The 27857-nt window shown below is 42.7% G+C and overlaps 1 protein-coding gene across 5 annotated transcripts in view; it reads left to right on the top strand.

Annotated features, from left to right (window-relative positions):
• The window catches only part of RAB3GAP2 (RAB3 GTPase activating non-catalytic protein subunit 2), a 107630-nt gene that overhangs the window by 74651 nt on the left and 5122 nt on the right, over positions 1–27857 (top strand). For 3 of the 5 annotated variants that reach the window (XR_006214183.1, XM_042976793.1, XM_042976792.1), the window contains exons 20-32: positions 120–336; positions 718–815; positions 8060–8165; positions 9017–9177; positions 10246–10474; positions 15359–15532; positions 15637–15743; positions 18722–18788; positions 21287–21357; positions 22608–22670; positions 24134–24169; positions 25386–25460; positions 25959–26177. Coding sequence is in view for 4 of the 5 variants with exons in the window: in XM_042976793.1 (XP_042832727.1) it covers positions 120–336; positions 718–815; positions 8060–8165; positions 9017–9177; positions 10246–10474; positions 15359–15532; positions 15637–15743; positions 18722–18788; positions 21287–21357; positions 22608–22670; positions 24134–24169; positions 25386–25460; positions 25959–26177 (1623 nt within the window). In the remaining variant the exon portion in view is untranslated. The remainder of the gene's footprint in view (positions 1–119; positions 337–717; positions 816–8059; positions 8166–9016; positions 9178–10245; positions 10475–15358; positions 15533–15636; positions 15744–18721; positions 18789–21286; positions 21358–22607; positions 22671–24133; positions 24170–25385; positions 25461–25958; positions 26178–27857) is intronic. The other 2 variants (XM_042976795.1, XM_042976794.1) reach the window with 1 other exon arrangement.

Below are 27857 nucleotides of genomic sequence, written 5' to 3'. Positions count from 1 at the left end.
ATAGCCGTCTTTTGCTTATAGCCTTGAATTTCACCTCAGATAATGGGGTCGACTCCTTTGGCAGAGTCAGAGAAAGAGTCATGGTCTATTCAAGACTTTTTTTTTTCCTGTTTTTTAAGGACTTGGCTGTGTTACTGAGGCTTGATGAAAAAGAACTGCATAAGCTCCAGGCATTACTAGAGAAGTACAAACAGGAAAAGTCCAGAACTACTACCGTCCGATTCTCTGATGATAAGGATGGTGTGTTGCCTGTAAAAACATTCCTGGAATATTTAGAATATGAGAAAGATGCGATCAACATAAAAAAGATGAGTGAAGAGGAGTATGTGGCTTTAGGTAGGTGGCATGATAAACTGCTCTTTGAAACCTGCCTCTTCTGGATGAAAGCCTGGGAGGAGTTCACAGCATCTCAGAGATTCAGTTTGTTTCAAAAGTAAATTAATGAGAAAATTTAATGTATGTTTTTCAGTTAATATAAGATGCTCTGGATATGTAGGCACTATGTCATAAAAGTTTTATTGATTATTACTTATACTAAGAGACAGTGCTCGACATGGAATGATTTGCCTTCTGCTGTAAAGTCAACAAACCGAACCATTCATTTCTCTTCTCTCGTGCTGTATTGCTTCTCTGGGGATCTAGATTGCAATTCAGGAAGAATGTTAGTCCAAATGGTAAGTAGCTGTTGGTTCATGCGTTTTGCTTTTGTTTTACTAGGCAGCTTCTTTTTTTGGAAGTGTCTGCATGGAGAAAGCTCTACTGAGGATATGTGCCGTACATTGGAGTCAGCTGGACTTAGCCCTCAGCTGTTGTTGGTAAGGTTTCTTCGCATGCTCTTCCTCCCTGCTGATGTCATCTGGAAGTGTCAGTCTTTTGTTTAAATGCCATTGTCCAAAGCATGTCATACAACATACATCAAAACCTCCCAAATATGATCAGAGAAACTTATAGTTACCATATTTGAGTAATAATTATTTCTCTAATTCTCTATAAATTGTAGCATGGTTGGCCTAAAATAAATTTAGAATCTGATACATACGCGTGCATTTATAGTGCGTTGTGATCATCAAGGAAAATGTTCGTATTGGAACTAAAAAAGGTCTTATTTACAGAACAAAATCAACTTCCCTTAAAGCAATACAGAGTTGTTATCAAACATTCCCAAACTTTGAAAATAGGTTAGGGTTTAGTCTGTGTGCTATAACAAATGTAAAACAAAAGAACCATCCAGTAGAGAATGATAACACTAAATGTTTGCCCTTCTGCAAAGGACCCTGTCGTCATCCCTTTTCTGTTCCCTCCTCCCTTACATGCACAAGTACATACTTTTTCACATCCTTACTAACATCTCCTATTTTGGCCAGGATTTGGGCACTCTCCCTCTGTAAGCCTGTTGACTGTGGTCATGTATTGTTTTAATTGAACATTTAATCTTCTAAAAACAGATTTCATTCTGTGTCACTTTGCAGTATGTATGTCAGAAAGTAAAGCAGTTAAAGATACATATAGATTGTACATGGATTTTCATAAGCAGCGTTTTTTGGTTTTGTTAGAACACATGTGCGTATGAGCGGGGGAGGGGCAGAGAGAGAGAGAGAGAGAGAGAGAGAGAGAGAGAGAGAATCTTAAGCAGGCTCCATGCCCAGCGTGGGGCCCAACACAGGGCTCTATCCCACCATCTCATGACCCTGGGAGCATTTCCTGAGCCGGAATTGGGTCAGATGCTTAACCAACTGAGCCACCCGGGCACCCCAAAACCAGCTTCATTTATAATAGCCCAAAATTGCAAACTACGCAAATGTCCTCCAGTGGGGGAATGGTTAAACTGTGGTACAGCTTTACCAGGAATACTCCTCAGCGATAAAGAGGACCGAGCCATTGATTGACACAAGACCTCTAGTGAACTGCAAGGAAGATATGTTGAGTGGAAAAATGCCAATCTTAGAAAGACGTGTACTGCGTGATTCTGTTTTTGTAACAGTCATGAAATAGCACAGTTACAGAGATCGGGAATAGATTAGTGGTTGCCAAAGGTGATGGGTGAGTGAGCGGGGAGGGACAGGTATGGCTAGAAGGGTTAACACAAGGGAGGCTTGTGCTGATGTATAGTTAAGTGCTTATAGTGGTAGTGTGTTTGCAAAGTTACACATTTGGTAGAATTGCATGCACACACATATGGGTGCATGTATTACTGGTGAAGTTTGAATACACTCTGAATTTTACCAGTGTTAATGTATTGGTTTTGATATTGCGTAAGATGTTAGCATTAGAGGAGACTGCAGGAAGGGTGCATGGAAGTTCCTTGAGCGTTTTTTTTTTGTGTGTGTGTGCCACTAGTGAATCTTTCACTGTTATGAAATAAAAAGTTAAAAAGAGAGGAGGTAAGTATTGCTTATTATTCAAAGTTGAGATGCTTAAATAGGATGAGTACAGAAGACTTCTTATTTCACACTGTGTTTAATCAGTATCAACAAATTGTTATTTGCATTAAGTCTGGGGTTTAAGAAACTGGGAAAATACGAACCTCAAATCTTACCTCACTCCATATATAAAAATTAACTCAAAATGGAACATAAATATAAGAGCTAAAGCTACAATACTTACAGGAGAAAACATAGGGGAAAGCTTGGATTGAGCCAAGATTTCATAGGACACAAGAAGCATGAGCATAAAAGAAAAATGTTGATCATTTACACTTCATCAAAATTCAAAACTTCCATGTTTTACAGCTGTTAAGAAACTGAAAGGCAAGCCTCTCTTTCAGAATTTATACTTGATAAATGAATTGTAGCCACATTAGGAAAGAATCTGTACAACTAGTAATAAGACAAACAGTACAATAAAAAAAAGCAAAAGATTTGAACAGACCCATCACCAAAAAAGATACATACAAATGGCAAGTGATCACCTGAAAGGTGTTCAGCATCATTCGCTGTTAGGGAAATGCTAAACAAAAGTACAGTAGCCTCTTTCTCAAGAGGGTGACTGAAGTGAATTCTGATGGCATCAAGTGTTGAAGAAGTTGTGGACTGATCGGAGCTCTCAGCACGGCTAACGCAAACGATAGCACAACAACTTTGGAAAACAGTTTGAAAGTTTCTTCTTATAATGTTGAACATAAATGTACTATAAAAGCTAGCAGTCTCACTTCTGGGTATTTAAGAGGAATGAAAATAGATGCTCACATAGGTTTGGAATCAGATATTAACAGCAGCTTTATTCGTAACAGCCCAAAGTTCAAGCAACCCAAATATCCGCCAGCTGATAAATGGATAAACGATGGTATCCATACAGTGGAGTGAACTACTGATACACAGAATAACTGTGGAATGAATGAATGAGTGAATGAATGAATCTCAAAAGCATTATACTAAGTGAAAACATCCAGAAACAAGACTGCCCACTGTATGATTTCAGTTGTATGAAATACTAGAATAAGCAAAAATATAGGGACGGGGGAGATGGGCGTTTGCTGGAGAATGAGGGTGGGGGTTGGAGACTGACGCCAGGAAGCACAAGGGAACTTTGGGGAATGAAGATACGTTAGCCACCCAACTTAAAATCAGTGAACTTTATTGTAAATATATAGATGTTGTAAGGTAATCAAGTGACACATATTATGTAGGAAATCTCCCTGCTTTAAACCCATAAAGCTGTGATCTATAGAAATATTGTGCTGTAGAATTTATAAAATGGGTTATAATTTGAAATTATTGTAAAAACTCATCCGAGAGATTGTATTTCACACATTCCAAATGATTCATCTCTTTTCCCTTGTTTTTCTCAGACAAATGGTTTAAGGCTAGATTTTTTTTTTTTAGAAGTATTTTATCAATAGCTGAAAGCTGTTACGCAGCTGTGTAATTTTTAAAAATCCTACCATGAGTACAGAGAAATAAACAAGGCATTTTCACTTAAAGTGTGTAATTAATAGTATGAATAGGCAGGGAAGGGGGAATGTCTTTAAAAAAAAAATACAAAGCCCAAGAGTTAAGAGTAAGAAATGGAATATACAATTAAAAAAAAAGAGAGAGAAGTTTTTCAAGAAGGCTGCTTGGTCATTGTGGTCACGTTGATCAGAGAAAATAGTGGCCAGCACGTTGAGGCCGCGACTAAGCCATCTGACCTTGGGGAGATAAAGTGCAGGGGTTTTGTGTCCCCGTGTAGTAAGTGTGTGTCCTGCTTCATCCTGCTCATCCCCAAAGAAGTTAGTGCCAGTGTCAAAATATTGGCCAGTGATATTTCTCTAGGCTATTAAATTTTAAAAGGTTTTTTTAAAGAGAATAAATGTCTATTATATTCAAGGAGTAACAGACTTTTAGGAGTTAGGCACATAAACATTATGAATAAAAGGTGTTTGGTCTTTCAGCAAAATATATTATTACTGTTATAAAGACACACTATTTGAAATGCTAATTCTTCCTATTTTTCTGCAATATTTTCATAATAGTTTTATTGGAATTATGTTCATGAAGAAATTTGCTACTTGTAATCTAGGTTGTATGTGTTTAGGCGGTATATATTTTTAAATTTAGAAATATTTCTAGATATACTTAGCATTTTTTTTTTGTAAAACTTACATTTGATTTAGTCACTATTTTACTATATTAGTGTAATTCACAGACCGATAGCCCGATAGTTTTTAAATGCTTAAAACGATAATGTTTAAAACTATAATTACCCTCAGTGGAATTTTATCAAGTTTTAAATCTGTAACCCAAAACAGATCTAGTTTTCAGCAAAGACTGGAAAATAAGGCTCCTCCAAAAAACTGGCAAGAGAAGTTTCTTTTAAGTAGAGACTGGACTTAACAGATGACTTCCTCACATTCTGTCTGCTGGCATTTCTGCTGAGGGAAGGGTTTAAAACATCTGGGATATTGCTATTACAGGAGGACACTTAGCAAGAGGTACAATTCATTAAGCATTAGAAGCAGCTACCAAGGACTCCTGGGATTTTCTGTTTCATTCTTAGGTACAGGTTTTACCAGGTCTTAGATCTTGCTTGACTTAGAAAAGAGGAATTAACTGAATTTCCTCTCAAGGTTTCTCTTAATAAAAATCTCATACTCACATATCATCTGGTAGTGTGTCAAGATGTGACATTTGTGTGTGAAATAACATAGTATACATTTATAGTATGAATATCCACGTTGTAAATAAGCTGACATTTTTTACTGTGATGTATTGAAAGAATATTTTGTATTTACTAGTTATAGCTACCTTCTGTATACTTACTCTGTTATGTATGTTCATGTGTATGTTTTTATGTGGTATCTTATCTCTGTATTCTCTTCTTTATTTTTCTCCTTTTATCTTACTTTTTTCTGATGCTTAAAAAATTTTCCTATTGCTTGTAAGTGATCCTAAAATCGTGTCATTGTGTTCTTATGACTCCCGTGGCATCCTCTCTTTCATACTGACTTTTTACATGCAAACTAAAGCAAAGCTGATTGGAATTTTTAAAGTTTATAAAAAAAGGGGAACACCCACTATGTCATAAGCAAAGATTACCTTGGTGGAAGAAAGAAAAACAGGGCTGACCGAGAGAGAGACAAAGAAAGAGGGTTCAGTAGAATAGTTTTTTGTTTTGTTTTGTTTTAGAATTTGCTAAATAAAGGTGGTGGTGGATAAGGGGGAATGGTTAGTTGGAGAGAAAACTAGAAGGGTTTATAGTATGAAGAAAGATTCAGGGTATGGCATTTACTTTGTCTAAGTATGATTTAGTCTGCAGTAACCCCTTGGGTTGTGTATCTTTTTGAGCACTTTGAAACTTTGTTGCTGATGAGGAGATGAATCAAGCTTGAAAAGACAGACTGTAAACCTGTGTGTTTAGAAACCTGCGCGGTGCCTGGGTGGTGCAGTTGGTTAAGCTTCTTACTTTGGCTCGGGTCATAATCTCTGGTTTCATGAAGTCAGGTTCTGTGCTGACATCTTGGAGCTTCAGTGTCTGTGTCTCCCCCTCTCTCTCACCGTCCCCTGCTCATGCTCGCTCGCGCTCTCTCTCTCTCTCCCTCCCTCCCTCCCTCCCTCCAAAATAAACATTAAAAAAAGAAACCTGATGTGCTCTCAAAATACCCCTGGGGCCTATATTTTGTGCCTGAAATTATTCAGAGTGAATCTAATAGCAACTTAACAGTGAAGCTAAAAAAGATAAATTGTGCCAATTCCCCCATTTCCTTTTGATGTGCTTCATAGCACGTGTGTTCATGGAACACTGACACGGTTAAGTTCTGGATTTTGGAGTGTCTTTGTTGTCTTTACAGGCAACTCTTTTTTTTTTTTTTTAGCCTGCCTAGGGGTTATAAGTAGCACTGTTGTATGAGGTTACGAGAAGATCTGGAAGAGAGGGAATAACCTTGATAAGTGGATAAAGTCAGTCAAAACTTCGTGGACTACATAGGAAGTTGTGTGGCAAGTGGAGTGAACGTGGCATAATATGACCGTGTTTTTATAAAGCAGTGACCAGCTCTCTGCTGTCCCCCCTGCCTAATGCTCTCTGGGCAGCTATACTTAAAACACTACTAGTGTCTTGGCACGTGGTAAGCTCTGTATAACCATTAGCCCTTATTATTGTTCACATTGTCTTATGAATACGCAGGCAAATATGAAAGCACATATTTGGTTGTAAAAAAAAAAAGTTTTGGGGGTGCCTGTGTGGCTCGGTTGAGCGTCCGACTTTGGCTCAGGTCATAATCTCACAATTTGTGAGTTCGAGCCCCACATCGGGCTCGGTGCTGACAGCTCAGAGCCTGGAGCCTGCTTCGGATTCTGTGTCTCCCTCTCTCTCTGCCCCTCCCCTGTGTTCTCTCTCTCTCTCTCTCTCTCTCTCTCTCTCTCTCTCAAAAGTAAATAAATGTTAAAAATAAATAAATTAAAAGGTTTCTGGGTAGGATGAGGTAGAAAGGCTGACATAAGGAGAGACATAAAGGAGTTAAAAAAGGGAGACAAGTAAAACCAAAAGAAAACAACAGTACTTTTAAAAGTGTGTATTTTTTTTTGTAAAAATTATGTAACATGTAAGTTTATTTGTGCATGTACATGCCTGTGCACATGTATAATTTTTTAAAGGAAAAGAAAACATGCGTGTTAGAATCCAGCAGATCTAGGTTCAGACTTTAGGCCTAACTCATTAGCTGTATGGTACCGGGTAAGGTACTTTTCGTCGTATGTACAATGTGGGAGACTATCCCTGCCACAGGGTTGTTGCAATTGAACGGGGTGATGCCTGGCAGGTACTTCCCTCTCCTGGCCCTTAGGTCGTTCTCATCGGTTAATTTCCTTCACACACTTCTTCAACTTCCTACTCTTCTGAATTTTTGAGAATTACTTGTACTAACATATTTAAAGTGATAATCAACCTTTTATTTTCAAGGCTTTTTTTTTTTTTTTTTTTTTTACACATGAAGGTCCAGGCTTTTCACAAACACCAGTACCGACAGGTGTGGTGCTGTGCCTTTGAACTTCTCATTACCTCAGAATTATCTGTGTACAAATTTTATACATCTTCAAATACTTGAGTTTTCAGTAGGTATGCTGGTTCATAGGCATCTTAAAAGTCACTTATGTTGATTTAGGTGTTTTTGCTTAAAGTCTGTTTCTCATGCCTTTTTTAAAGACTAGAATCTGATAGTTGTACATGTCTGTTCACCATTGCCAAGTCCACAGTGCCTCGTGGCCAATGTGGGGTAAGGTCCACGGCCCCAGATCCTTCCTTTCCTCCAGTCGGCTGAGTGGCTTCTCACCAATCCACAGCGATCTATGCTAACTTGGTAGTGACCTTTCTGGTAATGTCCTCCGTAATCAAGGCTCAACCTGGAAGGCAATGCTTAACCCAAAGAAGAGATGGAATCGGTGGAATTTAGTTATCTGACAGATGATAGAGAATCTCTTAAGTAGACAAGGCACCTTTTCTGTCCCTCGTGTTATGTGATACAATAAGCAACCACTTCTTTCTCCCTCGGAAGGACTGAATCGCTCATATACGCACATGTGCTCTCTTGAAAACTGCAACCTTTTGTTTATTTATTTTACTGAAAATTATTTAAATTTGATTTCAGGCTCTGCTGCTCAGTGTTTGGCTTTCCAAGGAAAAAGATATTTTGGATAAACCGCAGTCTGTGTGCTGTCTTCACACGATGCTGTCCCTCCTGAGCAAGATGAGAGGTAAGATAGATGCCGGTGGAAACCGTGGTTCCCCAGGCCCTGAGATGCAGGCTGCTGCTTTTGCAAATGAAGATTAATTACCATTTGAAAACCACAAAACTGGGAAAGGAGGATGCTTTCTCGAAATAAAAGGAGACTACAGTGTACAAAACGTTTCTCTAGAGATTCTTTTATGTATGAATAGCTCTCAGTGAGTTCAAAGCATGCTTTATGGAAATTAAATTTATATTTTGTGTCATCAAAAGTAATGTGATATGTACAATGCGTTTTCTTAATTCATTGAGGTAAGTCATATATGGTCTTTGGTGGAGGTCATTTTTTAAATTATTTTTGGCCTCATTAGAATAATCGTTACATCAAAACATTCAGTAGTAGTGGGGCACCTGGGTGGCTCAGTCAGTTAAGTATCCGACTCTTGGTTTCAGCTCAGGTCAGGATCTCAGGGTTCGGGAGTTCAAGCTCCGCATCGGGCTCGCGCTGACAGTGCAGAACCTGCTTGGGCTTCTTTCTCTCCCTCTCTCTCTGCCCCTCCCCTGCTTGTACTCTTGCTTTCTCTCAAAATAAGTAAAATAAAACTTAAAAAAAAAATTCAATAGTAGTTTTCAGCAATGATGAAAATATTCCACAGATTTACAGTTGATTCAGAAGCAAGACCACTAAAGGCAGCCTAAATAAATGGGATATAAGTATTCTGATAAGAGAAGTTATGGATTTGTTTTCTGAGTCATTCAGAAATCTACCAGTGCATAACTGGGGAATTTAGCTTCTGCATTACATTTGATGGAAAGATTGGACCAGAAAAAATTGACAAGCTCCGAGTCTCTTGTTTAACTTTCTCTTTTTGCCTGCAGTGGCCATCGACGAGACCTGGGACTCCCAGTCTGTGTCCCCGTGGTGGCAGCAGATGCGGACGGCTTGTGTTCAGTCTGAGAACAACGGGGCCGCCCTGCTGTCTGCACACGTCGGCCATTCCGTTGCCGCACAGATCTCGAACAGTCTGACCGAGAAGAAAGTAAGTGGGCAGGGGCGCGCCCATGTTGGGATAGGCTGGGTCTGTCCCTGTCCAGCCTGCGTCGGGGCTGCGGTGTCTTCAGTGTTACGGAACATCTGGAATTTGAAATGTGTGCCCAGCAGGTTCTTATTTGTCTTGTTGGGAGTGAGGGGTGCTGCCCTTAACTTGTTTATTCAGATGACATGTGTATTTGAGCTGAGCCGCCACCTCATGGCATGAGGGGTAAAGTCCCGCAGGTGGAGGGCAGAGGTCTTCCCCCTCGTGTGTGATAAGTCCCTTAAACATGTATCTCCTGCTTCGGTTCCGTCTGCAGGAGGTCAGGGTTAGACTGCGTTATTTCTGAGGTTTGTTGTAGCTCTCAAGTTCTACGGTTGCATTTATAACCTCTGCCCCCTCTTTTATAAACAGAAGTTGTTTTAGGGGATGTAGTGTTGAATGACACATAAAAGTTTCCTATTGACCCTTTTGCTTTGTGGTTTCTCCTCATTTCTTGAACACTCAAATTTATTTTAAAAATCTCGTATCTCATGGTAGATCAAATAATTTATTTCTAGGGGACGTTGCATTTAATTGGATGAGTCACTTAAATGGGCCTGTAGACGTTCACTTAACACTGTCGGTCTGAGTATAGTTTCTCTGCTAAATTTAAGAGTACTGGCTTAAGATGTTTATAATAATGGAAAGAGAAGAAGTTTGAGATACGTTTTGTATGTTGGTGAGTGCATTTTGAAGAGATACCAGTATCCGGTACTGACAGAAGAGACCGGGGCCCTTGTCAAGGATGGCCCTGCAAACGTGTTGAAGTACACACTGGATGGGTCGGGCGTTACTGCAGATCTTCTTGCAGATGTCGAAGCAGTGAGTCCAACTCACTGTTGCCCCAGAGTCTGCCGTCTCCTGTCCCTCCTGTTCCATCCCAGTCAAGTAGTAACATTTGTGAACCAGCATCTGTGTGCTGCTTTGTGATGTATCCTGACGGTCTGTCATCAGCTCTCAAGTTAAAAGCTCATTCAAGTTAATGTCGATCCACATTCTTTGCCAGAGTATCACCAGTGCGTTTTCTGTTAGTTTTCCCAAACAGTCTTGGGTGCTGATTCCGAGGCCCTCACCGACTCCTGGGAGGCCCTCTCTCTTGACACCGAGTACTGGAAGCTCCTGCTGAAACAGCTGGAGGACTGTCTCATACTTCAGACACTACTTCACAGCAGGGCAAACACGCCAACCTCCAAAGTGTCATCGCTGCAGGCTGAGCCCCTCCCGAGGCTTTCTGTCAAAAAGTTATTGGAAGGAGGAAAAGGTGAGCTGGAGTGTATTTGAGCGTTGCACCTGTATATCTGCATGTTTATGTCGTGGGCGTTTCTGCTGGTTTTTATAGAAATGACTGAAAGAACAGGGAAAGAGAAATACACTCAGATTAAAAGAATTCTAACTAACCCACCACGTACTTCTTCTCAAAGTCTGATCCTGTCAGTTCCCTGCTCAGGAACCCTCCTCCCGCTTCCCCCACCTAGAAAATCAGCTGTGGTTCTCGAAGAGTGGAAAGAAAGAGTCAGAAAACCCTCCCTTTTCTGACTTCGTGTCTGTGGGAGGCTGGATTTTCCTCCTGTACTTCAGCCAAAACAACAGATCACAGTGGATGGAGAGCAGAAACTGATGGGAGAGTCCAGATACGAGCTGCACAGTTGAAGAGATTGGCAAAGACGTAGTGTTACCCCTCTTACTAAACGTCTTTTGTTGCTTTGGGGAATACAGCTATTTTCATAAAATGTTATTAACACATAATAGGCTTATTATTTGTATTTAAAAATGAATTAATAAAAATATTTTAAAATTTTGTTTTAACTTATAATACCATAAATATCAGTAAATATAACCCATAAACTCAAATTCTTTGGGATTGTCAGTAATTTTTTTTTTAATGTTTGTTCATTTTTGAGAGAGAGAGCGTGAGCAAGGAGGGGGCAGAGAGAGTAGGGGGGACACAGAGGATCTGAAGCAGGTTCTGAGCTGACAGCACAGAGCCTGACATGGGGCTCGAACTCACAAACTGTGAGATCATGACCTGAGCTGAAGTCAGACGCTCAACCGACTGAGCCTCCCAGGTACCCCTGGGATTGTCAGTATTTTTTAAGCATTTAAGGAGATTCTGAGACAAGAGAGTCAAGAACTTCTGGAACAAATATAAACTCTTAAGTCTTTTCTCTAAGAATTTTGGGCTTTGAATCCAACCCATTTTTCCATTTCTTGCTGCTTGATTGTGGTTCTAATGAAGGACCTGTGATTCCCCATCTCTGGGTCTGAGCCTGCCCCCTTCCTGCTCCCCACCTGTCCCATTCCAGATTCTAAATTACATGCCTTTCTCAAGACCCAGCTCAAATGCTACCTCCTCTAAGAAACTGCTCATGATCCACTAGCTGCAAATTTTCTCTTCTTCCTCCTAATTTCCACAGAACTTTACACCCTCTTCTGTGATTTATTACTTTCTACTGTCCTAGAGACATTGGGTTCCTTTGACCACAAACCTCTTGAATTTTTAACTGTCATGGTGTAGTTTCTTTTTACCGGCAGCTCTTTCAGGCATTTGATACTGGAATTAATATATTTCTGGATTTATAAATACCTGTGTATTTATAGATTTTTTATTTAGTTAACTTGTTTTCTCGGGCTTTGTAAGACTTGTAAGCTTTGACCTGAGAGGCAGGCTTTCGGTTTGGCACATACTAAGTGGCCTATGGAGCTGCTCTGAAGGAACGTAGGCTGTGGATGCCGTCTTGGCACTCGCCTCCTGCCTTGTCCCAGTTTGTCATTATAACCCAGAAAGAGCTTATACACTCATGAGCCCTAAGTTTTGCAACTGCCACCCGGGGGACATCTCAGGTCTCCTAACTCTGGTGGCTGGTGGGGTTTATGCTTGTGGGCCTACAAGGCTATATATATTTGCGTACTTTCAAAAGCTGATACCTGAGGTTCTGGCTTCAGTCAGCCTGAATCGAGGTGTTAAGATTCTCCCTTTTGGGACACTGGCATGTCTCAGTATGTCCTCCACTACTAGAAGCTGTTAAAAATATAATAGGCTGCTTGGATAAGCACGGAGGCTTGAGAGCCAGCCAGGAGCCAAGGCAGGATTGAACAACAAGTTTCATCTCCTACACAAATCCACTCCTTTAAGACTAGGAGAGGTGGTTCCATGTACTGTATAGAAACCACAGGGAGTCCAGCAAAATGAAGAAATAGAGATATTCCAAAAGAAAGAAAAAGATAAAACTTCAGGGAAAAAAGCTTTAATCAAATGGAGATAAGTAATTGACCTGATAAAAGGTTCAAAGTTATGATCATAAAAATGCTCACCAAACTGGGGAGAAGAATGGATGAATACGGGAATAACTTCAAGGAAATGGAAAATAAAGTAGCAAGGAGAAGTCACGAGGCTGAATAATATGGTAACTGAACTCCATATCCACTACAAGGTTTCAGCAGCAGACTAGATGAAGCAGAAGAAAGGACCAGTGAACTCAAAGACAGGGCAGTGGAACTCAATCAGAGCAAAAAGAAAACATGAAGAAAAAAAAAAGGTATAGATAGCTTTAGGGACTTAGGGGACAATATCAAAGGGGCTAACGTTCATACTGTAGGGCTCCCAGAAGGAGAAAAGAGAGAAAGGGGCAGGGATCTTACCTGAAGAAAAAATGGCTAAAAACTTCTCTAATCTGGGGAACATCCAGGTCCAGGAATTTGACAAAATGCCAAGTAAGAGGAATCCAAGGACCCATATTAAGACACATTATTATTAAAAATGGGAAAAATTAAAGTCAAGGAGAGAATATTAAAAGCAGCAAGAGAAAAAAAACAACTTGTTATGTACAAGGGAACACCCATAAGACTGTCAGCAGATTTTTCAGCAGAAATTTTTCAGGCCAGAAGGGAGTTGCATGATATATTCAAAGTGCTGAAAGAAAAAAAAATTTTCAACCAAGAATACTCTGTCTGGTAAGTAAGTTATCATTCAGGAGTGAGGGACAGAGTTTTGCAGACAAGCAGAAGCTAAAGAAATTCTTCAGCCCTAAACGGACCTTATAAGAAACACTAAAGGGACTTCCATAAGATGAAAAGAAAGGGCACTAATTCTTAACAAGAACACATGTGAAAGAATAAATCTCACTGGAAAGGTGTGTGTGTGTGTGTGTGTGTGTGTGTGTGTATATGTATATATATATATATATATATATATATAAAAGGTAGTGGATTAATCACTTATAAAGCTAGCATGAAGGTTAAAAGACCACTATGAGGGGCACCTGGGTGGCTCAGTCAGTTAAGCATCCAGCCCTCGATTTTGGCTCAGGTCATGATCTCACCATTCGTGAGTTCGAGCCCCATGTCAGACTCTGCAGTGACACTGCAGAACCTGCTTGGGATTCTCTCTCTCTCCACCCCCCCCCCCACTCCTCTCCCGTTCACACACGTGCTCTCTCTGTCTCAAAATACATAAACATTTTTTAAAAAAATAAGTAAATACAAGGGGCACCTGGGTGGCTCAGTCAATTGAGCATCTGACTTCGGTTCAGGTCATGCTCTTGCCATCTGTGGGTTTGAGCCCTACATTGGGCTCTGTGCTGACAGCTCAGAGCCTGGAGCCTGCTTTGGATTCTGTGTCTCCTCCTCTCTCAACCCCTCCCCTCATGCTCTGTCTCCCAAAAAATAAAATAAAAACATTAAAAAAAAAAAAAACAAAGACAACTATGATTATAATAGTTAAGGGATATGCAAGATAAAAAGATGCGAAATGTGACATCAAAAATATAAAGTGTGGTACCGGAGAGTGATAATGTTGAACTTTCCAACAGGATCAAACTTGTTATCAACTTAAAATAGCCCACGACAGACACAAGTTGTTATATCTAAGCTCATGGTAACTACAGAGCAAAAACCTATAGTAAATACACAAAAGAGAAAGAGAAAGGGGTATAAACATATCACCAAAGAAAGTCATCAAGCCACAGAGGAAAAAGCACGAAAAGAACAGAGGAACCATGAAAACAGCCAGAAAGCAATTAAATGCCATAGGCATACACCTATCAGTAATTACTTTAATTATAAATGTACTAAATTCTCTAATCAAAAGACATCAGGTGCCTGAATGGATGAGAAAACAAAGAGACCTATATATGCTGCCTAGAGACTGACTTTAGATGAAAGGACACAGAGACTGCAAGTGAAGGGATGGGAAAAAATACTCCGTGCAGATGGAAACCTTTCTTATTTATTGTTTTAAGTTTAAATAAATTAAAAAAATTTTTAACTGTAACTCATTATACCCTATGCTGTCACCTGCTGATAGTGTAGGACCATCACTGTGATATTAACCTAAGCAATATAATCAAGGGCTTGATTCTAGAATGAAAATTGCCAGTTGATTTGGAAATCAAACATAAGAAATTAGAGCACTCAGCCTACTGCTGTCATTTATTTTCACTGATAATTGTGATTTTACTGTAAAGCTTTTGTTTTGTTTTGTTTTTTTGGAAAGGTTGTATTTGAATCCAAGTGGGAAGAAAGAAAGGTTTTGGTGAATTATAGAAGAGTGTATAATTTGTTTTAAGTAATAAACAGGACTCTTCGTCTTGAGTGTTTTTCAGATTACATGTATAATTTTTTTGAACTATATTGATGACCGAAACTTGGGATAGCATCATGTTTCTTATACATGGCTAAGTTTTGCCCATAAATATTCCATATAGGCAAGTTAGTTGACTATTAAAAGTAATATGTTATGCTAAGGAACCTAGGCAAGTATTATGCTGATCAGTTTCACTTACAATTAAGTGAAAGTGTTTTAAAGATATATTCATCCCTTCATCTGTGTCTGTTAAAGTATACTTTGAATTTGTGGACATAGAAACCATGTGGTATATAGCCACGTATATGTGAATGCATTTACATTTCTCTAATATTTTATGAGAGTATAGAGATGCCCTTAGATAGCAGATATCCCACCTGCCCTCACAAGATGAATGGTAGGTATTACACTGGTGAATCTCATGGCTTTTGGGGGTCACTCTCAGGTGCAGAACTGAATGTGGCACTTAGATCTCTTTATAAGGAAGACCAGGTCGCGCACTGTGTTCGCTCTCTTTGGCGAACACTGTAAGTTTTCATTTTCTTTCTTGTCTCCAAACTGTAGGTGGCATTGCAGACAGTGTAGCCAAGTGGATATTTAAACAGGACTTCAGCCCTGAAGTGTTAAAACTGGCTAATAAGGACAGAGATGCAGAAAACCCAGATGAACCCAAAGAAGGTATTAACAGAGGTTTATATGAGGTGCCAGAGGTGGAGACGAACCTCGGAACTATACCAGGTAACACAGAAACACGGAGAAAACACAATCCAGAGAGGAGGAGATGTGGCTGAGACTTTGTTAGGGAAAGAATACTAAGAACGTCTCTCTCTCCTGGCTTTCAGACTTGCTGCATTCAGCCTATAGGCAGTTTCCCTGTAGCCTTGAGCTGGATGTGCTCTACGCGCATTGTTGTTGGGAGTATGTTGTTCAATGGAATAAAGACCCAGAGGTAAGATTCCTGCTACTTCTGTCCTGTTGATTCTGTCGTCGTGCTCATGCTGTGCACCTGTGAGAATGTGTAATTCGGTAACTTACTGGAAACACTGGACTTTCCCCTTTGGAATGCCTCCACACTAGGAGCGGTGCTAGGCCTTTTTCATGATCTCTTACAGTCTTCACAGAAAACCTGTGTGGTGCGGACATTGTCGCGATCCCCACTCTAGAGAAAACGAGAGCTCAGAGAAGTTCTGCTCCATGCCCCGGCATACCTTGTCAAGTTGGGGTCTGGGCCCGGATTTAAGCCTGGGTTTCTTTGTCTTTAAAGCCAGTGTGTTTTGCCCCACTCCTGGCTAGGTTGTGATGAGTAGAGTTATTTCCTTTTGATTTCATACAGGAGACAGCACCTACCTAATAGAAATTTTTAACATTGTAGTCCTTGTGATGAAAGCCAGGGTAAAGATCCTGACGTTCACCTAGCGTCTGCTTATTTAGAAAGCCCGTGTTTGTCACTTCTCTTACGTTTGTCTCAGAAGAAAAATCAAGAAAGTCACGTCCAAGGCCGACTCAGTCCAGGGTTAGCCTTGCTGCCCTTTCTCCTCTCTGCTTGGACACTCTTTTCTCCCACTCGTGGTAGCCACCTTCTCTCCTGGCACATTCACAATCCAGAAGCAGAACGGGAGAAGGGCCCGTCCTGGGGGCAAGAGTCCTAGATTTGGATCCCAGATGAATGGCTGTGACAAACAAGTGTCTGGGTTTTTGGGCCAGTCACTGAATCTGTGGACCGGTTGTTTTCTCCCTTCACCTTTTTTTTTTAATAAAGGTGCCAGTCCTTCAGGGTTGATGCCAGGAGCAAGTAAGATGTCCAAACATAGGATGCATATTCCTCTTTACCAGTAAGTCCTTCACGTAGGTCCCCCTTGTCAGCGCTCCGGGAAATGATCCTCCTCAGGGCAAAATTAACACCTTATCGCCCTTGGATCAGGTTGCACTTTTGAAGAAACATCTCACTGATGAACTCATTCACACCAGTACTTTAATGGTAATCATATTCTTCCTCCAAAAAAAATGGTCTTTGATACATAATCATACATATTCAAGGAAGAGCTTTAGAAAAGAAAGTGCTTTAAGCAAAGGAATGGCCTTTGATCAACTAAACCTTGACCAAAAAGTGATTTTAGGACAGCGGACCCTCTTGATGACCCTTGAGTCACCCTCTTCTGTGGACTCCCCTGCAGTCTAAGTGATAACTGTGTTCGGGCTCTCCCCTTACATGGAATATTTTTCTTACATGAAACAGAATGTTAAGGCTATAGTAAGGACATAATAATTTCTAAAATCTGGATAAATTAATTCCAGATTCGGGTCTAAGAAAGTGATACTTAAGAAAACTGTTTTGGGGTGCCTGGGTGGCTTAGTCAGTTAATCACTGACTTCAGCTCAGCTCGTGATCTCACGGTTCGTGAGTTCGAGCCCATGTTGGGCTCTGTGCTGACAGCTTGGAGCCTGGAGCCTGCTTTGGATTCTGTCTCTCTCTCTATCTGCCCCTCCCCAGCTCACCCTGTCTCTCTCTCTCTCTCTCAAAAATAAATACATCAAAAAAAAAGAAAAAACAACTGTTTTTACATCATTCATTATACATTATTCATTATAAACCAAAGGCAGCTTGCAGAGTAGACACAGAATTGAGGTCAAGCCCATTGCCACTATTAACAGCTGTGTGACCTCTGGGAACATTTCTGAACCCTTTGTTCTCGCTTTTCTCCTAAAAGTACATGAGGACTACGGCTACCTCAGAGGGTTGTGGCAATTTATAGAGAAGGTGCATACACAGCGCCTGACGCTTTGATTAATGTTATCATTGTCTATTGAAATTGTTCACGTTTCGAATAAATGGCCACTTTTCTCGTCTTTTTTTTTTTCTTATCAAATAGCCCTCCTTACCCCATCCGACCCCTACCCTTCTTCCACCATTTTATGCACACAGCTTTATTAGGATCAAAACAACTGAAATTACTTTGGGGAAAATTTTTTTTTTTTTTTTGAGAGAGAGCGTGAGAGGGGGAGGGACAGAGAGAGAGAGAGAGAGGGAGAGAGAGAGAATCTTAAGCAGTCTCTGCACTTAGCTCAGAGCCCGATGCAGGGGGCTCAGTCTCACGACCCTGAGATCATGACCTGAGCCAAAATCAAGAGGTTGAACACTCAGCCGACTGAGCCACCCAGGCGCCCCACCTTTGGGAAGTCTCGAACACCGGTATGTGTTGGCAAAGGTGATATATTTAATCTTTATACAGGCCATACAGTTACTGAGCAAAGGTCCGGATAATTTCATCGGTTTCGCATGCTATATTTGAGTGTTTACTATGTAAGCAACTGCCTCAATTAGAAGGTTGAATTCAGACATCCCCTCCAGTAGGTCTTGTTTCCCTTCACTGCTTTGGTTTTCCTCCTTGGCACATATCACCGACATACTGTATAATTTACACACCACATTTACTTGGCTCCCTCGCTGGAACGTAGCCTCAGTGGTTACGTTCCCCACGGATTCGGGTCTGTTTGTTTGTTGCAGTATCTCTGGCGCCTCAGACACCCTGATGTATAGTAGTTGCTCAGTAAATATTTGGTGAATAATGAATGAATGATACTCGCAAAGAAGTAAACCCACTGTTTTCACATCCTTGTGAAATTCAAGTATTAGAGAAAATACTGCTGTTACATACAGACCACAGAAAATTTTGATTCCAGATGTCAGCATATATGACCTGGGGGTTTCTAGAAATCAATCATTGTGTAGATCATGTGAATTTCAAGATACCATTGACACTATCCTATGAAAAATTACTTCTTACCTAATGATTTTATGTTCTTATCACAGCATTCTTGGGTAGCTTTATGCAGAAATTTATGTAAAAAGTTACCATTTATATTGAAACACCTGTTAAATGATACTTCTATTTTTTTTCTCTCTCTCTTTTTCTCCCTGTATGTAAGGAAGCACGTTTTTTCGTTAGGTCAATAGAACACTTGAAGCACATTCTTAATGCACATGTTCAGAATGGTAAGTAAATAGGTGTTAAAAACAGAATTGGTTGATTCAAAAGAAGCAGGAATCTTTTAAGTTCGCGTTCTGTTACACTTTCGTTTGATAGTATTTGAACTACCTGTAACTGTGAGCGTGTGTTGTGGTGTGACAAGTACCGGCTGTTTGAAGTGCTGGGAGACATGCGCTCCAGGAGGGGAGGAGGGGGTGGCCCCAGTTCTCCCCTCTGTCCCCGCCCACTGGTGTCCCAGCTGTTCCTAGTGAGTAAGGAGAATGTTAAACGGAAATCACTGCTCTTCTTTTTAGGTCACAGGTAGATGAGGAAGGAGGGCTGGGCTTCTGAGACTGCAGTTTCTGATGACAAAGTTAGGGAGCCAGGAGCCTAATCATATATACCCTACAAAATAGCCTGTGCTTTTTTTTTTTTTTTTTTTTTTAAGTTAATTTTGAGAGAGACAGTGCACAAGAGAGCAAGCGAGGGTGGGGGGAGGGACGGGGGCGGGGGAGAGAGAGAGAGAGAGAGAGAGAGAGAGAGAGAGAGAGAGAGAATGAGAGAGAATGAGAGAGAATGAGAGAGAATGAGAGAGAATGAGAATATCCCAAGCTGGCCCTGCACTGTCATGGCTCGATCTCACGACCGGGGAGATCACGACCTGAGCTGAAATCAAGAGGTGCTGAACCGACAGCCACCCAGGTGCCCCTAAAAGGGTACTCCTTTTAGCACCTGTGAGTACCCTTCTGGTGGCTGCCACACCGTGGGGACTGCTGATGTCTCCTTGAAAAAATGTCACACATTGTTGTAGGAAAATTGTAAACAGGCTGCTGTTTCCATTAAATGGATGGCTGGGTTTCCCTGGAAGAATTAATGGAACAGCTCAGAACGAGGCTAGTTATTTTACTAATAAGTAAGTGGGGAAACTAGAAGTTGGGCCACGTAAGAGGGAGGCGTCATCTTGATGTCTGTGTGGTGAACTTTAGAGAAGCTCCTTGTCTCTTCTAGAATGGTACCGCCTTCTCCCAGCGGTATGACGTCAGGTTGCAGAAGTTCTAAATTGTCTCGCTTTATGTGAAGAGAACTTGAAAATTTTATTTATTCGTCTCTTAGATCTGACCTTCTTCCAAAGAGAAAAGAGAAATGACTCATTTGGAAAACAAGGTCTCCATAGAATTCTTTCCTTCTTGATAAAATTAAGTCACTGCTAACTTCCGGCTAGTAGTTAAGTAAGAACTTACCCGTTTGTCAGCTTCCTGGCTTCTCACCCTTACATCCAGAAGCAGACAAGGGGGTAGTGGTGACCGCATGGGAAATGTCACATTTAAGTTGCCTAATTGACCACTGTTTCTGAAAGTTTGATGCCATGGTTTATTGTATATGGAAGTATAGAGCCCAGATTTCTTGCTTGGTGTCTTTTGTATTCTGTTTTGTTTTTTTAATACTTCCTTACATGACACTTTATTTGGTGGTTGCTTATGAAAAAAATCAGTTTTAGACATGGGGCTGTTTCTCCTGTTTGGCTGTTTTGAACAAAGCTGTTCTCAACACGCCTGTACGGGTCTTCGTGTTCATCCCTGCAGTAGAGTCCCCGGGCCATATGGCAGACACGCGGTTAGCTTAGTAGATGTGACCAAGCAGTTTTGCAATTTGTGATGCCCCCAGCAATCCATGCGCATTCCAGTTTTTTCCACATGCTCCCCAACACTTGGCACTGTCATTAAAAACAATTTTAGCCTTTGTTGGCGTCTGGGTGGCTCAGTCGGTTGAGCGTCCAACTTCGGCTCAGGCCATGATCTCACAGTTTGTGAGTTTCAGCCCCGCGTTGGGTTCTGTGCTGACAGCTCGGAGCCTGGGGCCTGCTTTGGATTCTGTGTCTCCCTCTCTCTCTGCCCCTTTCCTGCTCATGCCCTCTCTCTTTCTGTCTCTCAAAATGAAACATTAAAATTTTTTTTTTTTTTTTTTTTTTTTAATTTTTTTTTTCAACGTTTTTAATTTATTTTTGGGACAGAGAGAGACAGAGCATGAACAGGGGAGGGGCAGAGAGAGAGGGAGACACAGAATCAGAAACAGGCTCCAGGCTCTGAGCCATCAGCCCAGAGCCTGACGCGGGGCTCGAACTCACGGACCGCGAGATCGTGACCTGGCTGAAGTCGGACGCTTAACCGACTGCGCCACCCAGGCGCCCCAAAAAATTTTTTAAAAAATAAAAACAATTTTAGCCTTTGTGTTGTTTGTGTAATGATGTTTTCTTGTGATTTTAATTTGTATTTCTCTGATAACTAATGATGTGGATCTTTTCTTATGATTATTAGCCTTTTGGATATCCTCTTATGCAGCTCAGTTCTGATTATTGTTGAAGATCAAGGTTTTTGGTAATTTCATAAGTATTACATAAGATGTAAGAAATGATATGTAAATAGCCCATATAACTTTATAAGTTTAAGGAAGACAGTAATTTATTAGGTGTGGTGAAAGGGAAAATCGATCCGCTCTCTACTTACCACTTTTACTTGCTGTCTAGGTATTGCACTGATGATGTGGAATACATTCTTGGTTAAAAGATTTTCTGCTGCTACATACTTGATGGATAAGGTAAGGTCATTTTAAGTGTCATCTACTTGTTTATTTTGTTCCCTTAATTGATTAATATTAGAAAGATTATTTACAATGGGCCTTGTTAGACTTTTTTGTTTGGTATTACATTTTACTAATGCTCAGTTAAACGTAATTCCCATGCTGGCATCTTGATGACCTGGAGAAGAACCTCAGGTCCTTGAAAGCAATTTACTTTAAAAGCTCCTTAAGCAACGAGAGTAAGACTCGTGGTTGAATCAGGGATTTGCACTTTTTTTTTAATGTTTATTTTGAGAAAAAGAGGGAAGGAGTGGGGGAGGGGCAGAGAGAGGGAGAGAGAGAATCCCAAGCAGGCTCTGTGCTCAACACAGAGCTGGACACAGGGCTTGATCTCATGACTACAAGATCATGACCTGAGCCGAAATCAGGAGTCAGACGCCTAACCGACTGAGCCACCCAGGTGCCTCGCACCTTACTATTATTTTTTTTAATCTTTTTTGTTTTAAGTTTTATTTATTTTGAGAGAGAGTGGAGGGAGAGAGAGAACGAGCACGTGAGCGGGGGGGGGGAGAGAGAGGGAGAGGGGGAGAGAGAGAGAGAGAGAGAGAGAGAATATATCTCAAGCAGGTTCAGCACTGTCAGCACAGAGCCCAATACGGGGCTTGAACCCACAAACCGTGAGGTCATGACTGGAGCTGAAGTCGAAGTGTACAAATGTACAGTTTCTCATCAATCTTTGGATGTGGGGCTAAGATATTTTCTTTGAGTAGGACTGCCACCCTACTTTGGTTTTCCTGCGTAAACCTCAGCCCTAATGCCTGGCCTATGATTTCTAGATCCTGATTCTTTAACGTTGTGATGCAGTCTGAGTGCAAAAGGTTTAGATTTTAGAAGCTCTGCCCTCATCTTTGTAGCTGTCCCTCTGTCTAATCCAGTAGACATCGGTGTTAAATCTCCACAAATGTTTTGAAAGCCTTCAACCCGGTAGTTAAATAAACAACTCCCTTTGTTTCCTCACGTTTTATCAGTTATTTCATTAAGTTGCATAATTGCGACATCACATATGACACCCAGCGTGAGCAGCTTGGGAGCAAACCCAGCACCTGGGCAAAGACTGCAGCCGGTGGGGCCCTGCCCCCAAGCTGGGCGCCAGGCCGTCGTCACCGTCCCCAGGCCCGTCCAGAGGGAGGTTCATGTGGCTCAGTTAAGCGGATGTCAGGGGAGTTACCGCTGTAATTACAACATGTTCTTTCTGATGTCGGTGACAGACGTTCCTAAGCCATGAGCAGCGCTCCATTCAGACCCACTTTGGGCCACAGCTCCTGTCACCGGTAACATGTTTTTCTAGTTACACCTGTTTTTCCCTGTGTGCTCACCTTCCTTGCCTGCTTAAATGTTTCTTTTTCGAAACTCACTCCTGTGGCCTTTCTGATCCCGTTCTGTTCACCTGCACCTCCGACCGCTGCTCTTTTGGGAGAATAGTGACGCGAGAGTTCTGCGTGTATGTTACTGCTTAGTGTTCTAGCATTCTCCCGTCCCCGGTCACGCTTGAGCCTCACAACCTGGATTTGAATTTTTTGAGCAGTCCTGAACGAGGAGGCAGAGAATTTTGATGAGTCATATGACAAGTATTGATTATGATGAGTATCTCTTCCGTGCCAAGAACTGTGCTAAGTTCTATGGCCGCAGAGCCAAAAGCCCCAGTCCCTGCCCTCGGAGGACTCCCAGTCCACAGGGTACATAGGCTGCCTTTGGAGTGGAGAAGAGGAAGTAAGTAACAGACCAGAGGGAGGGCTCCTGGGCTGAATTTTGAAGATGAGAGAAGAAGAGGCGTAACAACAAAGTCGTGGACACGGGAGGCTGTGTTTTTGATTCAGAGCTGCGAGTAGCTTCGTGTGCTTGAAGCGCAAGCTTAGGAAAGTGCAGGAAGCAGGGCATGAAGTACTTCCTGGGTAGGCTCTGGATTTGGGGTTTTCTAATGGTACGTGTAGACCACTCAGCGTAGGGCACATACGGCAGGGGGAGGGTTGTCAGTGGTGGCCCTTCTTTGTCTTGAAGACACTGGGGCAGCTCGACGGAGGGGAACGATAGGTTCAGATTTGCATTTTAAAGGCAACAGGATGAAATGTTGGGATTGGGACGGGCTGGGCTTGGTCGTGTGAAGGCCATGGCAGTGATCTCAGGAGAGGCAACGAGGTGAAGCGGCCTTTGTGCTGGAGTCCCATCCCTGGTACTTATCACTGCCTCCTGTGAATTCTGATCAAGGCATGTTCCTGAAGAGCAGAACTTTCCGCTCCCACTTATCACCTTGGTAAAGTGCACGGTGGAATCTCAGTGCTTACGGAATCGAGAAAATCAACCAGTTTTCTGAGCTAGGAATTTAACTTCTGTCTGCATTAGATTGTCTCTCCTTACCATTTAAAAAATTATCGTGTGTCTTTATCAACAGGCAGAATTCTTAGCTGCTCTTTATTCATAACCTTGAGTTTTGTTCTGGGTTTGAAGGCAACACAGTTACTTGATTGTACAAATTGATCACCAGATTTTTAGAGTTTTTTTATTTAATAGTTCAAAAATATTTATTTTTGAAAGGATTGTTTGGGGGCCCAGCGTGACATATTTTCATAATATATGTTTTAAGTTCTACCACAGAGTTAAATGAGCAGAACCAGCATTTATTTATAGCTCGATTTAGGTTTTTTAAATTTCGTTACTTTTTATTTCCTATACCATAGTAATGCCTTTTTTTTTCAATTGTTAAATAAATATAGTATTCTGTGTCCTTTTGCCTTAGGTTGGAAAATCACCAAAGGATAGGTTATGCCGCAGGGTAAGTGAATCTCCTTTAACTGGATGTATAGTTAATCCTGTGCTTTACATAGGTACCTTATTAACTTCAGGCAGGGGTGAACTTTGCCTTTGTTACCGTTTTGGTGACCTGTCAGGAGATAAAGGTGGAAAGAGAGTGTGATACTAAGGAGACTGGTCACGAACTGCGGCCGATTTTAATTGACCTTTCCAGGTTGTCAGATGCCCTGTGTCAGGTGAGTTTTCACAAGGTGTCTTCAGTCTGGACCGTGGATGGGAGGGCGCCAGGCTGCCTCGGCTTTGCCGCGCGTGGTTTCTGCGCTTCCTGACGGCGGCAGCCAGCGTCCGGTCGAGGCAGAGTCACGAGCGAACGTAGCCACATTTATGTAACCACCATTGTACGAATAGTCTTAAGCAACATTCCAGCCCACGGATACTGGGCTTCTGTTTGAGGCCAGTGATTAACAGTGCAGACTTTTGCTTGAAGCTTTGAAGTATTCTTATTACAACACCTTAGGAAGGAACGGGGCACGTGCATGTAGCCGTTCTAGGCCCACAGCCCTGAAGAGCCGCCTCCGTCGAAGATTCTTCCGCTGTGCCCTCGAGAGTGGCTCTGTGGCTACGGTTATACCTGTGTGCGCTCTGGATCCCTTAGATGTGAGGGGCTTATTGGTTGGTTGTTTATGTTGACTCCAGGCAGTGGTACCTCGTAGGTCAATCTGGAGTCCGGAGGAACGGTCTGGTGCCCACAGCACGGGTCTGGTGTTCAGTTCACAGGCTCGAGGATTCGGGTTTTGTTCGGAGGGTTCAGCTCCGTCCCTGAAGGATGCTCCAAAACCAGAGCAGGTTGTTTTCTCGCGACCTGACAGATGGGGCTTTCGTGTGTGCGTCTTCCCGTGCCAGGGTGGTGTGTGTGGCTGTGAGGTCCCGCGCAGGTGGCCGTGACGTGCCTTAGCGAGCCTGCCCGCAAGCAGAGTGCCACCGTCCGTGGCGTCTGATGACACCGTGTCTTTCAACACACGAAGAACACTAACTTTCATAAAGTTGATAGTGGTACCATAAGTTTTAAAGCCCGATTTAAAATTAGTTGACGCTCAAGAAAGGAATAAAATGTGCCCGTGTCTTCCTGTCTGTGCAGTGCAGACAGTTACATAGGCCTGTTTTTTATTTTTCTGATAGTAAGTGTAGCAGCTTTGCTTCTGGCACTAATTATGTTCCTTTTAAAAAAAAAACAACAGGATGTGGGGATGAGCGACACGGCAATGACCTCTTTCCTCGGCTCCTGCTTGGATCTTCTTCAGACTTTAATGGAGGTAAAAGAGGTGTATTTGCATTCTGAACTGTCTAAGACAGTAAATGTTTTTATTTTTTTTATTAATTTTTTTCAATGTTTATTTTTGAGAGAGGGAGCACGAGCGGGGGACAGGCAGACAGACAGGGAGACACAGAATGCGATACAGGCTCCAGGCTGAGCTGTCAGCACAGCGTCTGATGTGGGGCTCGTACCCATGAACCATGAGATCGTGACCTGAGCCGAAGTTGGACGCTTAACTTACTGAGCCACCCGGGCACCCCTAAATGTTTTTAAAATCATTGGACTAGAGAAAAAAGTTTTTTCATTTATTCATTTCTTAGTTTTGACTTAAGCCCCCCAAATGGTGGTTTCTTATAAAGGATTAGATTTGTTGTTGTAAATCGGAGGTGCGGGGACAAAAGGGGTTTGTACTTCCCACTGGTAAAGCTCGTTAACGTGTTTGCAAGCTGTTATCTCTCCGGTTCTGAACACAGTTCTCTGTTCTGAAAACACGTAGGCCGACGTTAGCAGGGATGAAATGCAGGCACCTGTCCTGGATACGGAGGACGCGTGGCTCGCCGTCGAAGGACCGATCTCGATCGTGGAGCTGGCCTTCGAGCAGAAACACATCCACTACCCGCTGGTGGAGCACCATTCCGTCCTGTGCTCCATCCTCTTCGCCATTATGAGGTTTTCTCTGAAAACCGTGAAGCCGCTTTCACTCTTTGATAGTAAGGTAAGTCCCTCCGAGGACGCCCGAGCCACCTCGGAGCCGAGGGTCTCGCAGGACGAGGAGCCAGACTCCTCTTTCCTACTTGAAGTTGCTCGGTACTTGTGTGACTCAGGGGGATCCTGTCTCTCTAAGAATGTGCTGTGCGACCCCAGACACTTCATATCTAAAATCTGTCTCGACCCCTTACCCGCACTCTGCCCTTGACCTACGCTGCTGTCCTCCTAATCCCCGGCTGCGCCCGGGCGGACGGGAAGCCGTGAAGGTCTCTTGCTGTCTCCCCTTCGAGCCCCTCTCGTCGATTCTTCCTGAAACCGCCTCCGTCCGTCCCTCCCCATCACCCAGTTCAGGCCTTCTGGTCTTTCGCTTTCTCTCCATCCAGTCAGTCCCACGCTGCCACGGTTCCCTTTCCAGAACGCACATTTACTCAGACAGGATCCAGACAGCTGGAGATGAAAATCAGAAGTCAGGCGGTTGGCCAGCTTTATTCCTTAGCCTTTCACTGACAGAAGCAGAGTTGGAGAACACAGCTTAGCCTTGTGGGAAAGTGGTGTATTTCCCCCTCAGTGACTCACGTGCCTGGGGCACGGCTGCACTCGCGCGGGCTGCCCTTCAGGCTCCTGCTCCCTGCACAGAGGCTGCCCCCTGAAGAAGGAACGCAGGGAACGCTCAGCAGCTTGTCCCGAATTCACAGGTCCCTTTAGCGGGGAGAGCGCGGGTGGGGCGGGAGACGCCGGCCCGTTACTGCGCTGGAGGCAGAGGAAGGCTCGCCTCACCAGGGGCTGCCTCTCCTCCCTCCACCCGTTCCTCCGTGCACCTGCCCCGCAGCGACTCCTGATTACCCCCTCCCCGAGAGCAGGCACTTTGCCCTCTTCTCACCGCGGTGGTCCGTTTTCCTAGACCGTGGTTTTGCTGTGGCCACAGCTTCTGCGTGTTGTCCCTTTCTCGCTTAAGTGTCACCTTCTCTAGGTCTTGGTCTGCACTCCCTAACTTACCACGTCTTCGCTGTTCCCCCGGCTCTGTGCCATGCCTGGCACACCACAAGAGCCCAGTAAATGTTTAATAAATTTAAAATTAAGGAGACGTTAGAGAAGAGTCAGCGTCAGCAGGATGCAGAAGAGGGGAGACGCGGCCGTGGTCTGGGGAACCAGTGACAGCGATGAGTCGCTGAGGGTGTGGACTGGGGAGGAGGAAGTCGTGGAGGGTCTGGGGGAACCCGTACCATGAGGACGGGCTGGGAAAAGTGCCGCAGGACAAGAAGGGGGCACCAGTTCCGTGAGCTCCCAAGCTTGGAAGGCTCGTGGCTTCCCAAGGAAGCCCATGTAGAGGGGTTTTGGATGTATTGAGTTAGGGGGTAGATATAAACAGAAGTAGCTATGTTTTAAGAAAGTTAATTTCACGTTTAAATCTCAGTAGTTGACCTTTGAAAGGTAGAAGGCTGATGACAAATTTTTATCTACCTCATAAAGTAACGATATAGTTTTTACATTTGTGAACATAGATTCTGGATGAATGTTTATAGCTTGCATTGATGTTTGTAAAAGCAGAGGGTAAATTTCTTTAAAGAAAAACTAAAACCACGTGCCCAGCTCATTGGTCCCCTCAGGGAGCTTGTGAGACCAGAACACGTATTGGACAAGCCCGGTGGTGATGTTAGTCCCGGCCCAGGTCATGCCGGGATGCCCC

The sequence above is a fragment of the Panthera tigris genome, chromosome F3, assembly GCF_018350195.1.
Source record: "Panthera tigris isolate Pti1 chromosome F3, P.tigris_Pti1_mat1.1, whole genome shotgun sequence".
NCBI classification, from domain to species: domain Eukaryota; kingdom Metazoa; phylum Chordata; class Mammalia; order Carnivora; family Felidae; genus Panthera; species Panthera tigris.
The sequence above is the reverse complement of the archived record's forward strand: the minus strand, read 5'-3'. Positions and strand labels throughout refer to the sequence as shown.